Raw genomic sequence first — 16,477 nt, forward strand, 5'->3', positions numbered from 1 at the left:
TGTATCTCAAGAAATAACGAACGGAATCAAACAAAATTTTTTTGACAAGTAGCCCTTAGTGGGTATAAGAGCTGATTTTATTTTGGTTTCAACAGCTAAAAAAGGGGTAGCGCAATCGCCCGTTCTGTTTTTCCATTGTGAGTGCCCTATCTCAAGAAGTAATGCTACGTTCTGGTTGAAATTTGGAATATATGTGAATCCATACGTAAACAGGCTTTGGTTCAGTTTTGACTCCAATCGCTCCAAGAGGTGCTTTTTTTTTTTTTTTTTTTTTTTTTTGCGAATAAAAATAGCTTTATTAATGCAACAATAAGAAAGATAAATCGAAATAGATTGTCTTCTGCGTATTTCTCGTGATTTTAATTGTATGGAAATGATCGGAAATATTATCTCAATGATTTAAAATTTTTAACTGTTGCCATCTTATGTTTGTTTATAAATAAAATATTTGTAATTAATTCAAGCAAGGCTTTTAAAATAACTTTCAATTTTCGCTCTTTGCTTTGCTTTTACAATAATTCAGACATTGGGATGGTCGTCAAGTTTTTGCATGTGTAATTTTGTTTTTGTTAGGAATATTGCTTCCTCGTCAAGCATGGGGAGGGATCAGAAAAAGGAAAAATATAGAAGAAAGTTTCGTGATGGCCACAACATACTAGTTTATTTTTATTTTATTTATTTATTTATTTATTTATTTTTTATTTATTTATTTATTTATTTATTTATTTATTTATTTATTTATTTTTTTTGTCACCAGCACCCACAGATTTTTTGTAACATTAGACCAGCGTTTCTTAATTTCTCTGATTAGTGGAACCCTTTTTAATGCTCACTTTTATCGTGGAACTCTTGGTGTTTCAATAGTTTGCAGTGGCATAGCCATTCTGTTTCGGAGAATGCCCAGGTTCTTACCTCAAAGAGACTACCCCATTAACTATTTGTAATTAAATCACTAATTAAGTACAATCTTTTCAGTTCAAATTTAATAAAAACAAATTCGGTACAAATCAAAACAACATAAACATATGAAGCAAGTCACTAAAACGTCAAGACACTTTGGGTTACCATATGATCACTCTTTTTGACATTTGTCTTCTAAAAATGAAGCGACCTGCAAAATAAAATAATTATTAATTATAAAATTAAACAAACGTAGCAATTTTATGAAATTATATGCTCTTATAAAAAAGTATTATGCGAAATATAACCTTTACATTAAAGCTGAAAAATTCACTAATACTTCACGTTTTTATTTCTATTTAAATTTCTCACTTATGAATTAAATTTTTCTTTTCAATAATCTTTTTATTTTTGAAAGAGTCTTTCTTTTGAACACTAAAACGATTTCTTTTAAGAAGAAAAAATAACAATAATTTATCGCTGAGAGAAATTCATGGCAACAAAGCGCCCCTGTTTCCATTACGTTGTCATTGATTGGTGGACGCAGAGGTTCCTATAGCGCCTCTTACGATCAAAATAGGCGACGTTCAATCAAAAATAAACAAACTTTGAAAGGTTGACATTGATTGGTGGATGCATGAGCAGATCATAGATGAATCGGTTTAATACGGAAAAATGAGAAATTGTCAAGGCTTGGTAAGCGTCAGCGCGACCTAGTGAGACCATGCTTGAATAGGGTTGTTTCCTTCAGTCAAAAGTAGTACTTTTTGTCACTGAAATTGATAGAATAAGCAAAAAAAAAAAATAACATGGTCCCAGATAATACTTTCATTTTCCCACAGTTATTTTTTAATTAATTTTTTTTTAAGTGTCTGACTTTTGAAACGAGGCGTGGTCTTGATGACGTCACAAATGATGCACTTTGCCGCATCTTTCTACCGCGATTCCACGTTATGATAATCAAGAAGCGAATTAAAATTGCGCTCTACACTTGCTATCAACCCTATCGTTGCCAATGCACGTGAGTAAAGATGCGAATTAAATATTTTGCATTGTGAATGGCAACATTGAATGGCATTTCATCACTTGTGATGTCATCGGACATAAGCATAAACATTGAAAGCGCGCCGATTTAAGTTATTTTTTAAAAATATTAAACAAACAAATTATTTAAAAAAATAGTCAGATCCTATGTTTTTAAGCATGCTCTTTCAGAAAAAAAAAATTACTTTTAAAATTTTGGAAACGATCCCATTACGAAATAGATAATTTAGATATCAGTTTCTCTTTATTTATCTGTTTCTTTTGTGTTGGTTATCAATGCTCCCTTTTTAAAGTTATTCATCCTTCTTTAACTACTACTTACAATACACTTTCAGCAAATTATTTATTAAGATGTGTGGAAATAAGAGCTTGTATAATTGTATGTACAGAGGGAGTTTTTTTTTGGGAGGGAGCAGGGGAGGTTCATTTCAACAAGGGTTGAAATAATACTACTGATTGACCACCGATGGAAATGGGGGATGAAGAATATTTTTGAAAATTTAAATTTCAATACAAATAGGAATTAAATTAGAAATTTTTACAGAAACTTTAATATTGTGGTTTCAAAAACAAGATATTTTTCTCAAATTTCTATAAAAAGAAAACCACACTATAAAGTCCCGAAAACTCGGCACTCAATAATCCGTTCAAATCAAAAAAAAAAAAAAAAAAAGAGTTCACTTTATGGCAAAACGTTAAAAATCCTTGCAAAAAAAAACATTTTACGCGTGCATGCCCGATTATCGGGCATTTTCACAAACTCGACCACTTTTCGGTCGGCATAAGACCGTGTTTTCGAGACTCTACAGTATTGACTAAGATGTATCGAATTAAGACAGATTTTATTTATTTTTTTTTTTTTAAAATTCATGGATTGAGCTGGTTTTGACGCTAAGCGCCTAAAGAGTAAATACATACCCCATTCTCATCTACAGTTTTTGCTGGTTTACAAACAAGTCCTTCAACACACGGGCAGGCAAACTTATATTTATCCTCAAGTTGATGTTCTTCAGCACCTTTCAAGCAGAAATCACCTGCAAATAAAACTCAGAGTTAAATACATAACTATTTAGGGTTAGATGAATCAGTTAAATCAGTAGTGCCTAACCTTTTTCTGCCCGAGGGCCGCACCTCATATTAAAATCATACTCGCGGGACAGAACAAATGTAAAATTTCAAAATAAATTATTCTTTTCTAATAACATGGAAATATGGAAAGGGGACAAAATTAAAAATTAAGAATAATACCTTTATCAAATGTGGCAAAGGAAAGAAAATCATAAATGAAAGACTTGATGCTTATTTTATTAATTCGAAGTTTATTGTTTTTCGATAACTATTTTCTGAATACCTGTCGAGGACGTCTTCATGGTTGTTTGTGAGATTCTAGAATGTAGTTTTCGATTCAAACGTTGAACATAACAAAGGGCCGCATATGGCCCGTAGGTTGTGCACCACCATAACCATTAAAATTGCCAATTTCGTGCTCGGCTTAACTTAGCCTTGAATTTAACTTATTTTATAGTTCTACGATGATTTACTATTTTTGTACCTCAAGGTCATAACAGCGTAAGTCACAGAATCGCAACTTCACAGGAGAGAGGAAAAACCTTTGTCGCAAGTAAAGTATGAGACGCACGCTCTTTTAACACTGTTAAAAAAGTACAAAAAAATTTTTGATTTGAACGGTTTGATGCGGAATAGGATTCGACGTACAATAAATAGCACTAATAAACGGAAAATCGCAATTTTTGACTTACATCAGTCTGGCTTTGAGGTACAGATTTATCATTCGCAACGACCGAGTGCTTTTATACGTTGCCATGGCAGCAATGGAATGATTTGTTTTTGTTTTTTTTTTAATTGCGCTCAAAAAGTGTTTTTTATGTGTGTATCTTCTGATTAGTGTTCTGTGTCAGACTTAGAGCTAGGAGAATTTTTGAGAAGTTTTTGATGGTCGAGTTTTAAGGGGACAATTCCCATGGGGAGATTCCTAAATTTAAAATTTTTCCAATACGTTCTAAATTTAAATTTAGGGGCGAAAAATCGCATGAAATTTCTCATTTATAAGCAAACGAACTAATGTATCATTTCGAATTTTATACTGCATAAAGCTCATAAAACATTGTCCCTGATAAAGTTTCTTCTAAATCAGTGTGGTAATTAGAAAGCTTTGAATAGAACCAGTGTTCCAACTTACGACAATGGAATGCTTTTTCTCAAAGCGCCTTGTGCAGCACTAGTAAGAAAAATGAGTTATAATTTAACTATGGTCGTACATACAAAATATATTTGCCACGTAGTGATGAAGAAGAACTTCCCCCCGCATCTTTTTATTCACATTTTTCATAAATCAATTTTTGGAGAGAATTGAAGTGACCATGTTCACAACACACATCTATTTTATTTTCTACACACTGATACAATTTACATGATGGGCAGTCAATTTGCCCTTTCTCCCGAATCAAAGAATTTGCCATAAATGCTATCCCGCTTTTCGGTCAGGAGGTTTTTCCAGTCATGTCTTCACGACTGTCTATAGCCATATGAACTCAGGCGCTCTCATACATCTGCGTAGTAGGCAATCGCGGAAAGCAACATTACGCAATTATGGAGATCCCAGTTATAAATCATGGGATCCCTTTCAAGTGTTACGCAATGTAACCGCGTGGAGCATATAATTTCTTAATGTAGTTACATATTAAATAGCATTCAACCTATTGTGTTGAGAGTCACCCCCTATTAGCGTTTTTCTTGGAAGCATAACAAAAGTATATTTTCTGTTAACTTTTAGAGGAAAATGTGTGTTTTTACATTCAAAATTGCTACACAGTTATACCGATTGAAAACATTCTAGATAAACTTTTGCAACCGTTGTCAATCTAGCAAAATACGTGATTATCGGAAAAGTTCTTTAAATTACAAACAGGGTGTGTCATATGCCCTCCGGGGTTTAGAAGGCTTAACAAAACAAATACATTACCAATACAGCAAGACCATAGACTGCTGGAGAAAGAAGCTCTACATTTGTTGTTTCTCAAATGTTTGATATGAGTACATTTTGTGATTTGCAGGTGTCAAGTCTAAAATCTATTTATTGTTTCATTCACTGTATCATCTCACAATCAAAGGTTTAAAACACGACTGTGGTCCTTCGACGTAAATCTTGTAAAACGTGTGGCATAGGGGCTCGAACAAACGATCTTGGATGTAACCTCATACAAAACCCGCGTGGAGTTAGGTCCGGAGAGTGCAGTGGCCACGCGATTGCCTTCGTCAGAACCTCACCTGATCTGACTAAGGCCCCTATATATACGAGCCGACGCATCAGCTTAAGATCAGCCTTTTTGGATGGGAGCGCGTGTTTGAGTGGTTGTCTTTTCTGGCGAGTAATCGCGTTTGGTGATTGTTCACTGCGAGCGATTATTAGTGACGCGTGAATTGTTTATTAAATAAAGTATTATTTTCTACAAATTTGGCGAAACGCGAAACTTTACTGTGGTAACCCAACCAGCGCAACAATGAAAAACCGATCCAAAAAGGCTAAACTTAAGCTGATGCGTCGGCCTGTCTATATAGCGGCTCTAGATCTGACGACCAGGAAGCTCGTTATCAAGGAAATTACGAACTTCTGTCAGATAATGGAGAGGTGCCTCATTTTGTTGGGAAATGAATGACCATTGACGTCAGACTTGATATCTGCGGCATCGTGAAAGAGTCACATTTCGGACAGTTGTAAAACAAAACTTGTATGGTGTCTTTCTCCAGTAAAGTCAATGTTGTTGCTCCATTGGTAATGTGTTTGTTTCAATAAGTCTTCTAAACTACGGAGGGAATGGGATGGTTTCCTTCAGTCAAAAGTACTACTTTTAGTCATTGAAATGGATAGAATGAGCAAAAAAAATAACATGGGCCTAGAAAATACTTTCATTTTCAAAGCAGTTTTTTTTTTAATTATTTTTTTAAAATGTACGATTTTTCAAACAAGGCGTGGTCTTTATGACGTAACAAATGATGCCTTTTGGCGCATCTTTCTACTACGTTTCCACGTTATGATAATCAAGCATCGAATTAAAATTGCACTCTACGCTTGCTATCAACCATATCGTTGCCAATACACGTGAATAAAGATGCGAATGAAATATTTAGCTCTGTGAGTGGCAACACAGAATGGCATTTCATCATTTGTGATGTCATCGGCAAGAAATATAAATAATGAAAGCTCACCGATTTAAGTATTTTTTTAAAAATATTAAACTTAAACAAATTATTTAAAAAATGGTCAGATCCTATGTTTTTAAGCATGCTCTTTCCGAAAAAAATACTTTTGAAATTTTGGAAACGACCCCATTGTGACGTAACAATGCCATGTAACGAGCATTTTAATTACTGTGCTTTTCCCATACTTTGATTACCTTGACATTATTGATATTTCACATTAGAAAAAATCGAATTTTCAAATAATTAAGGATTGCATGAAACGAATTTACCTTCTTTCCTGAGCTTCTTGCATTTGGAAGAGAAAAATCTGACAATTTCAACACAGCACTCATCTTCGGCACAGTCATCGTTCGTCTTACACGTCTCGTTCAGAGCACTCACCTGTTGGAAGTATATGTGCAGTGAGTCTAACTGCTTCTCAGGGTTGTCGCGATTGAAAGTTTTTAATGATTGAGTTATTCTGCAGATTTGTTTTGCAATTGTCTATAACCTTTGATGTTCTGCAGGTTTCTTTAAATTGGTAGTACATTCGACGCTTAAAATAAACAGTAATCCAACTTATGAAGCACAAAAATTGCAAATTATTGCAGACACGTGTTTCGGTGTTACAAGGAACACCCTTTTCAATGCAAAGAAGTGTGAGCTTCTGGATGAAAAGTCATCCGAGAAAAGCAACACGGTGGAACAGGAGATAGTATAAATATCAAAAAATAGAAATTAAACAAAACAAAAAAGATAAAATGACACCTGGAGGCAAAATTTATTATATAATTCCATCAGGAAAACACCGTTAAGTAATAAATTTTCTAAGAAAACCCATGTTTATGAGTTTTCTTGGAAAATTTATTATCTCCTGTTCCACAGTGTTGCTTTTCTCGGATGACTTTTCATCCAGAAGCTCACACTTCTTTGCATTGAAAAGGGTGTTCCTTGTAACACCGAAACACGTGTCTGCAATAATTTGCAATTTTGTGCTTCATAATGCTGGATTACTGATTATTTTAATTTTCAGCACAAAGGTATTTATTCGTTATTCGAAGCTTGTTAAAAGGAACCCTGTTATGAAAACAAAATTCAGTCCCCATTTTTGCTTACTTATCCTTAACATGAGGTTTGTAGACAAGATGCATAAATGTCACTAATAAAATCCCCAAAGCAATTAAACTAGAATTTTAAAGAAGCTGCAAAGGTTTCGCTTGGAATGGGGTTGTTTCCTTCAGTCAAAAGTACTACTTTTAGTCACTGAAATTGGTAGAATGAGTAAAAAATATAACATGGACTCAGAAAATACTTTCATTTTCCGAACAGTTATTTTTAATTTTTTTTTTTAAATGTCCGATTTTGAAAGCAAGGCGTGGTCTTGATGACGTCACAAATGATGCAATTTGGCGCATCTTCCTACCACGTTTCCACGTTATGATAATCAAGAAGTGAATTAAATATTGCGCTCTACGCTTGCTATCAACCCTATCGTTGCCAATACATGTAAGTAAAAATGCGAATTAAATATTTTTCTCCGTGAATGACAACACTGAATCTCATTTCATCATTTGCGATGTCACACGACAGAAACGTAAACAATGAAAGCGCACCGATTTAAGAAATTTTTTAAAAATAATAAACTTGAACAAATTATTTAAAAAATGGTCAGATCCTATATTTTTAAGCATGCTGTTTCAGAAAAAAAGAAATACTTTTTGAAATTCTGGAAACTACCCCATTGTGTTTAGAAGTTCACAATACTGTCTGGGAAAAAAGATTCTGCAACTGTATGGCAATCCGAGGGCTTGTCACCACACAGGCGCTGACCCGCAGGGCTGGGGCGTCATGGGAGTCATGGCCCTCTGTATCTTCATATAAATTATCGAAGCCTAGAGACGCGTTTTTGGGATTTATGTTTCGAAAAGTTCGCTCCTTATTTATGCCCAAACATTGCACTTATGAAAAAAATGCAGCTTTCTTTTCAGAAATGACCTTTTCCAAAATCAGAAGCAGAAACCGCCCTTGCTGCAACGATTGTTCAAAGTTACAGAAACTATTTAATTGGTGATATCATTTCTTATAAAATTCAAAATTTCTTGCAGTTCATTATTTCGACCTGTATTTTTTTTTTTTTATTTAAAACTTTGTTCAAATGTTTTTTTTTTTCAGCAATTTATTTCAATATTCTTGAAGTTTTATGTATTTTATTTTACAATACACTTTTGGTACCATTTTTCATGATGCAAAACAACCGCTTGGCGCAGTATAGACTATAAAAGGCTCTTTAAATCCATTAAAACTAATACAACCGAATTTAACCATCAAAATGCAAAATAAACCACCTAATAAATGAAACAAGCCATTAAACATAATTAAAGTTGCATTAAAATGTAAAATAATCTTCCAACTAAACAAAAAAAAAAAAAAGAAAAAAAAACTTAAATAGAATTAAAAGTTGCGTTAAATTGTAAAATAATCCCCCAATAAGCCATTAAAATTTAAAATACTCCGGAAAATTAAATTAAAAACCATCAAAATGTAAAATAAATGCCAAATAAATAAAACAAGCCATTAAATAACATCAAAAAGTTTCACTAGTATGTAAAACTATCAAAAATTCCCGGCGTTGCCTGGGTCAGTAATAATTATGAGTAACAATCGCTACTTTCATTCGCTTTCTGTTTTAACTCAAAGAACTCAAAACACACCGTTTTGACGTGATTAAAAATCGAGCTTCTTCCTTACCCATAAAAGTAAAATACAAATAAGTATAAAGAATGAAATAGTATTCAGTTAGAAACGAAAGCACGACATTTAAACATATAAAATTTGAAGAATTTCCAGAATATAAACTAACAAAAACTAAGATAACTAAAAAAACCGTGCGCTATATTTATTTAATTAAATAGTACACACAGAATGCTCTCTACTATATTTCCCTAAGCGTGCAAAAAGTAGAGTTTCCAAATATTTAAATGACTTTAAATTCATGTTTGCTCCGGAAAAGCCTTGATTAAAAATTTTCATTACTATTAATAGTGCTGTTGTAAGGCAACGAATTTTTCTAACAATGCGTTTTACATTTAATCATTTATTGCTGAAATAACATGAAATTTACTGTTTTCCATCATAACTTTTTTGAAACAAAGTTTTTTAGAAATAAATAATAGCCTATGATGCTTCCTGATAATGTAGCTATTTGATGTGAAAAAATAGTTAAAATCGGTCAAGTAGTTTTAAAGTTTAACCCCGGACATACTTTTATACAGAAGTAGTCATTTATGTATATAGATAATCCTCAAAATTATAAAACAAGCCACTAACTAACATTAAAAGTTGCATTGAACCTAAAATAATACTCCAATAAATTAAAATAAGCCATTAAATTGCATTAAATCGTAAAATAATGCTCCAATATTTTAAAGCGGGCCTATAGCATTATAAATTGCTTTAAATTCTGAAATAACACTCTAAAAATGATACACTAAAATACACATGTACTTGGCGGACCTGGCATTGAGAAATTTTAAAATTTCTATGAAAATGTAAAATTAAAATATGAGGAGCAAACATGGCGGTGACGTAAGCGATATTTTTCTATTTCCGTCAATTTAGTAGGTAAAAAAGTTGCCAAACCCCAATGTGTCGCGTGGATAAAATAAGCCATGATCAGGACAACATTTACCTCTTTTTAGGGTAATCGTGGAAGGTAATTGACGCTGATTTGAATTGGATTACTTTCGCAGTACTAGTTTTGGAAAAATATTCCAAAACAAACCCGAGAAAATAACGCGTCCCTTTTTCACTGAACTCCCAAAAGAGAAGTGAACATTGTTAAGGTCATGGCTCAACTTATCAGAGTCACAGTATAACTCTCCTCGTGCAATGGTGTTGTTTCCTTCAGTCAAAAGTAATCACTGAAATTGATAGAATCAGCAAAAAAAAAAAAAAATAACATGGACCCAGAACATTCTTTCATTTCCCAACAGTTATGTTTTAATTAATTTTTTAAAATGTCCGATTTTTCAAACAAGGCGTGGTCTAGATGACGTCACAAATGTTGCTTTTTGGCGCATCTTTGTACCGCGTTTCCACGTTATGATAATCAAGAAGCGAATTAAAATTGCGCTCTACGCTTGCTATCAACCCTATCGTTGCCAATACACGTGAGTAAAGATGCGAATTAAATATTTTGGGCCGTGAATGGCAACACTGAGTGGCTTTTTATCATTTGTGATGTCATCGGCAGAAGCGTTAAACGATGAAAGAGCACCAATTTAAGTATTTTTTTAAAAACATTAAACTTAAAGAAATTATTTAAAAAATGGTCAGATTCTATGTTTTTAAGCATGCTCTTTCAGAAAAAAATACTTTTAAAATTTTGGAAACGGCCCCATTCAGCTTTTAGCCAATCGCTTAGGAATGAAATATATAAGACTTACAGCCACGAACAGGCAAGTGAGAAATCCAATCAGAATGATACTCTTCATGTTTTTGTAAGACTTGCTTTACAAAAGGTTATTCGATATCAGTTATATACTTGGCTTCCATGGGAATAAGTAATGAGCTGACGACTGTTTGGTGATTATCTGTTCCTGTATCGCTTAAAACACTTACCTTCATTTTCGATTGATAATGTTTCATCCCGGAAAGAAAGAAAACAAGATAAATTTTGTTCAGGATTCTTAAATTTTCGGGTTGCAGTTTAAGTATCAGCTGTTACACATTTAAGGTAACAGTTTTATCTACACTGCAAAATTTCAATACTTATTGGGAGCATGTTTGCAAAGCTATAAATCAGAAAAATGGTTCCAATTTTTAAATGTGTACTAAAATGAGATCTAAATTAGAACGATTACTAAACCTGTTACGAAAGAATATCAAATGTGTCCCGCTCAGAAAACTTGTACAATTTAAACATGGAAAGCACATTTGGGAACACATTTATGCATCCTTGTAAAATCATCGTTTTTTTTTTATTTGTACCAACATAATCTTAACATATTTCTTTAACTACCAGTCAATAGAATCTCTCAATGTTTACTAGCAGAAATTTAGTTGCATTTAATCGCTATATATTTGCTTCGCGAATGCTTGTATAAATGATGGCCGTCCCAGGTATAGAGGGCTGTGCAGGGCAGTGCAGTGGCGCAGCGAGAGGGGGGTGAAAACACCATCAGAGCCATTGGTTTTAACATAAATAGTAGTAATATAGCCCTTTCGTATGCATAGTACAGTAGTAATGCATATAAAACGGCTGTTTTGGTTTTTTTAAAAAACCCTCCAGATGGTATTTGCTGATCAAAAACCCCCTCCAGAAGGTATTTTTGATTTTAAAAAAAAACTCTCTAGAAAGTATTTTGGATCAAAAAAAAACCCTCCAGGAGGTATTTCTGGTTATGCTAGTGGGGCAGGGCAAAGGACTCACCGAGGGCTGATGTCTACTACGCGAAACAGCAGTAAAATCCAAAAGTAAAAACTAAACTCTATTCACGAGAATGATAGACTAAATTTAAACAAAGTATTACGCCATTTGGCATCCTCAATCACGTACTTGACTTGGACAAGAACAAATTGGAGCCAAGCAGACAACAAATGCGACAAACCTTCAGGAAACTTCTTGGTTTACTTTCGGTTTACTTATTCTGTGAACGTAGTGCAGTAAAAATGTACTCTCCCTTAGATCCGTCTTCGGAAAAAGATGAGTGTTCTACAAATGTTCTATAAATGTTCCAAATGGTATGCTAAAAAGTAGGACATAAGTAAGTGTTCAGAAAATTTTAAGTAAGTTAATTTTCCGAAAGTAATGTTCAGAAACTGTTTCGAATGTGTGCCCAAAAGGGTTTAAAAAGTGTGCTGAACCAAATGAGTGTTCTGAAAATTGTTCCAAAAATTATGCTTCAAAGTGTTCTAAAAAAAGCAAAATTTCCGTGTTCAAAATATGCTCAAAAAATGTTTTAAGGTTTGCAGTGAATCGTTTAGTAAAACGTCGTTCGTTCCTTATGAAGCAGTATAGATACCGGTGAAATGTACGAAAGTTTATCAGGTGTATGGCAAATGTATCAATAATGGACCACTTACGGTCATAAAGAAAGTTCTTGAGAATTCTGTCATTATGCTTATCCATCATTGTTGGAACCTTCATAATAGGAAAATTCCGAAACACCGTTGACTATTTCCGGGATTTCACGGGTTTACACCAATTTCCTGTGAAAATCAAGTATTTTTGCAGAAAAACTTAATGCATTGCAACAAGTTGCACGAATGCAAACATCGCACTGTCGTGAAAAATATTTTTAGCAATCAGTGTAAAGATGTTCAACGTTTTTATTAAGTGGTTCGCCCTCTGTTCAACTATAACCAGTTCAGATAGACTGAGCCCCAAATGAGGGCGAAATGCAGTTTCGAAGAAAAGTGCAGCTCAAGTCATGTGCAGAATTTCTTAGCATTGTCTAGTTTTCCATCATAAATTTGAGTGTTGAAAAATGCATATTTTTCTGGGAAAGTTTGCATAAATGACTTGAGTCGCACTTTTCCTCGGTTTTGGAGTCATTTTCTTGTAATAATTAAAAACTACAGGAGTACTAAAATTGTTCTTTCTGACCCAGAAGGGTTACTTTGTCTTTTTGAGTGATTATGAAAAGGGTTTAGTATTTTTTTAAAAAAAAATCTGTTATTTTCTTATTTTTAGTGTAAATGTACTTCAGAAATAGAACAATGTTACCATATTGTTACAAATTCTGTGAATAATAGTCATTGTAGTAACGTAACCTGTAAATAGTTTCCCGTAATGAATATACTGCCCCCTTTACAATCGGCCGAAATATACGATCCCCCTATTCTTTTTATCTTATTTCATTCACTGATTTTATCAATGAAAGTGTAGAACCGTGTAGCAATTTCTGGAATCTTTGAGAGCTCTCTTTTCGGTGTGTATATAAACCGTTACGCTGGATAAAAAGTTTAGTTTCGATTGAGAATTCGAACTGAGAGTGTATTAGCTCTGTTTATTGCGAGGCATTTCGCTGTGTTGTTTTTCGTATTTGGAAGTAAATACGTGTGTAACCGTTGAGTTTACGGTGTGGTGTGATATTTGCTTAATTGCTGATGATTAATTTAGCAGTTGTTGACGATCTTTCCTGTACATAGTGTAAATAAATTATCTGTGTTTTTAATCAAGAACTGTGTCATCCTTTCGAGAAAGTTGGAAGCCGCAGCGGATCCGTTACAATTGGCGCCCAACGTGGGGCTTCTTCTGGAATTTCTTGGAGTAGGTGTGACTTTGGACATTTTTTCATAAAGACTTTTTTGAATTAGGACTTTATTTTTATGGTGATTACTCGCGCAATGGATGAACAATTAAAACAACTTCTTGACGCAATCACCTCTGTGAAGAGTGATATGGCTGCTAATCAAGAACAATTAAAAAGTGATTTGACTGCAAGTTTTACTGCAAATCAAGAACAATTAAAAAATGAATTAGCGACTAACCAAGAACAGTTAAATAGTGATTTAACTACTAAAATTACTATTAGTCAAGATGAAATGAAAAGTGACTTAACGTCGATGAAAACCATTATGGAGAATCAACTAACCGCCATGGCAGATAAAGTCGATGCTCTGGAAGAAAAATTTGATACTGTGGAAGAGCGCATCGCCAATATGGAAAATAAGTTGGAAGAAGAAGACAATAAATTTACTTCATTTAAGGAAGAAATAATTAAGGACATGGAAAGGAGATTGGCGACCGCGGAAAGCAGCTCTGTACAGTTTGGCGCTCCCACATCGGTTGCTCGACCGTCCATTAAACTTGCCACATTCGATGGGAAAACTTCGTGGCAGGTTTACAAAACTCAATTCATGATAGTGGCGGAAGCAAACGGATGGGACTCTGCTACCAAGGCCTGCCATCTTGCAGCATCCTTGAGAGGTGACGCAGCGGACATTCTTCAGACCCTTCCGGACAGGCAGCGCCTGGATTTCGCCGCCCTCACATCTGCGTTGGAGCTTCGCTTCGGTGAGAAGTGCCAAAAAGATTTCAGCCGACTCCAGTTGAAGTCCCGTTTCCAGAAAACCGGGGAAACCCTGCAAGAGCTTACGGCGGACATCGAGAGACTGTCTTATCTTGCTTTTTGCGACTGCCCTGAGGATGTTCGAGACAAGCTGGCACTCAACTACTACATCGACGGGGTTCGAGATCCGGAAATCCAGAAAGCTCTACGGATGGCGGATGTCAAAGACCTGAATTCTGCTGTTGTGTATGCGATGAAGTTGGAGGCCGCCCAGCAAGCAACCCGTGTGGATCTTCATCCCATCCGAACTCTGGAAGCTGATGAGTCTAATTCCAGGTCGTCCCATCTCGCTGAACTTGAGAGACAACTCGGTGACTTGGCAAGACATCTGAACAGCATAACAGCCCAAAAGAAACAAGAGCAGAAGTGCTGGAAATGCGGTAGTGAAGGGCACCTGCGAAGGAGTTGTCCTGCTCGCCAAGCTACGCGAGGGAAAGAAATCACCTCCACCAGAGCTCTGCAGATTTCCTCTACTAGTAGTGGCAGTGATGGACTTTTCATTTACGCCCATGTAAATGGGAATCCTTGCAAACTGATTGTCGACACTGGAGCCAATGTGACAATCGTTAGGACAGACGTGGCTCGTGAATTTGGATTGAAACTGTTGTGGACATCGCCACGCGTAAGTCTCCAGACTGTGACAGGCGACAAAATTGAGATTGGGGGTAAAGTGGACTTGGAAATAGTGTTTGGGAATGCCACCTACCATCATACGGCATTCGTTGCGGATATCACGGACCCCTTCATTCTCGGATTGGACTTTTTAAAGAAATACGACTTCACCCTTGACTTCAAGACTAATGAACTGCACTCGATGAGAGAAGACATAGCCATCTTCAACGTTGAAAATGATGTAAAATCCGCTCATCAAATAATAGCCCAAACAGATTAATGGATTCCCTCAAGGTCAGAATCATTAATACCTGACTCCATTGAACAAAGCAATAGTTTTCGATTTGGACCCATTGAATACCCTAACCTAAGCAATAGCCTAAAGGGAGTGCTGGTGGCATCTACGCTTGTGGACCTTTCTAAGGATATAATTCCTGTGAGAGTCGCCAACGTGAGTGAAAGGCCAAGGAATATCCGAAAAGGTGAAGTGTTGGCAACTTGTACTCCAGTAAACTGCATCATTAGAAGAATCAATTCCCCCGAGACTGTGTCTTCCGAGTCCTTGACATCGAAGTTAATTGGGAGTGCGTCATTATCGAAAGATCAAAGAACTGCTGCGGAACAATTGGTGGACGTTTTCAAGCATCTGTTTTCCTCTACATCGGAGGATGTTGGCCATACGAACTTAACGCAGCATAGGATTTACACTGGAGAACACCCCCCTATTAAACAGCATCCAAGACGACTACCGTTCGCTAAGAAGGAAGAGGTTGAAACCCTCCTGAAAGAGATGAAGAAGAATGATGTAATCGAACCTTCATCCAGTTCTTTGGCCTCTCCCATCGTCTTGGTCCGAAAGAAAGATGGCTCCACCAGATTTTGTGTCGATTACCGACGGCTGAATGAAATCACCAAGAAAGACAGTTACCCTCTTCCACGGATAGACGACACCTTGGACACTCTTTCCGGACACAAGTGGTTTTCGACCCTGGACTTGAAGAGCGGCTACTGGCAGGTTGAGATACACCCTGATGACCGAGAGAAGACAGCGTTTACAACTGGACAAGGCTTATGGCAGTTTAAAGTGATGCCCTTCGGCCTCTGCAATGCACCAGCTACGTTCGAGCGTCTTATGGAGACAGTGTTAAGAGGACTTTCCTACGAATCCTGTCTGGTCTACTTAGACGATATCATCATCATGGGACGCAGTTTCGAAGAACATCTGGCAAATCTTAGGAAGGTGCTGCAAAAGCTTAAGGAAGCCAATCTGAAATTAAGCCCGTCCAAATGTAATTTGTTCCGCCGGGAAGTGAACTATCTTGGTCACATCATCTCTTCTGAGGGTGTACAAACCGATCCAGAAAAGGTATCCGCGGTCAAGAGTTGGAGTCGTCCCGAAAACATCCATCAGCTGCGAAGTTTCCTGGGGCTCTGCACGTACTACAGGAAGTTTGTGAAGGGTTTTTCCAACATTGCACGACCTTTGCATAAGTTGACGGAGAGCAAGCAAAAGTTTGAATGGTCCAAAGAATGCGAAGATGCATTTCTACGACTGAAGGAGGCTTTAACATCAACGCCTATTCTCTCATATCCTCAGCCTGGAAAATCCTTCATCCTAGACACTGATGCGAGCCACGAGGGCATCG

General features: G+C 35.9%; 1 protein-coding gene across 1 annotated transcript; it reads right to left on the reverse strand.

Annotated features, from left to right (window-relative positions):
• Nucleotides 1–947: 947 nt before the first annotated feature.
• Nucleotides 948–10,719, reverse strand: LOC129228063 (U9-ctenitoxin-Pr1a-like). Its single transcript, XM_054862697.1, has 4 exons — nucleotides 10,590–10,719; nucleotides 6,435–6,546; nucleotides 2,863–2,978; nucleotides 948–1,111 (listed from the first exon to the last, which is right to left on the reverse strand). Exons 1-4 carry the CDS (start codon nucleotides 10,635–10,637, stop codon nucleotides 1,073–1,075), a joined length of 315 nt encoding a protein of 104 aa, XP_054718672.1. The 5' UTR covers nucleotides 10,638–10,719; the 3' UTR covers nucleotides 948–1,072.
• Nucleotides 10,720–16,477: the final 5,758 nt, after the last annotated feature.

Source organism: Uloborus diversus, chromosome 8 (genome assembly GCF_026930045.1).
Source record: "Uloborus diversus isolate 005 chromosome 8, Udiv.v.3.1, whole genome shotgun sequence".
Lineage (NCBI taxonomy): Eukaryota > Metazoa > Arthropoda > Arachnida > Araneae > Uloboridae > Uloborus > Uloborus diversus.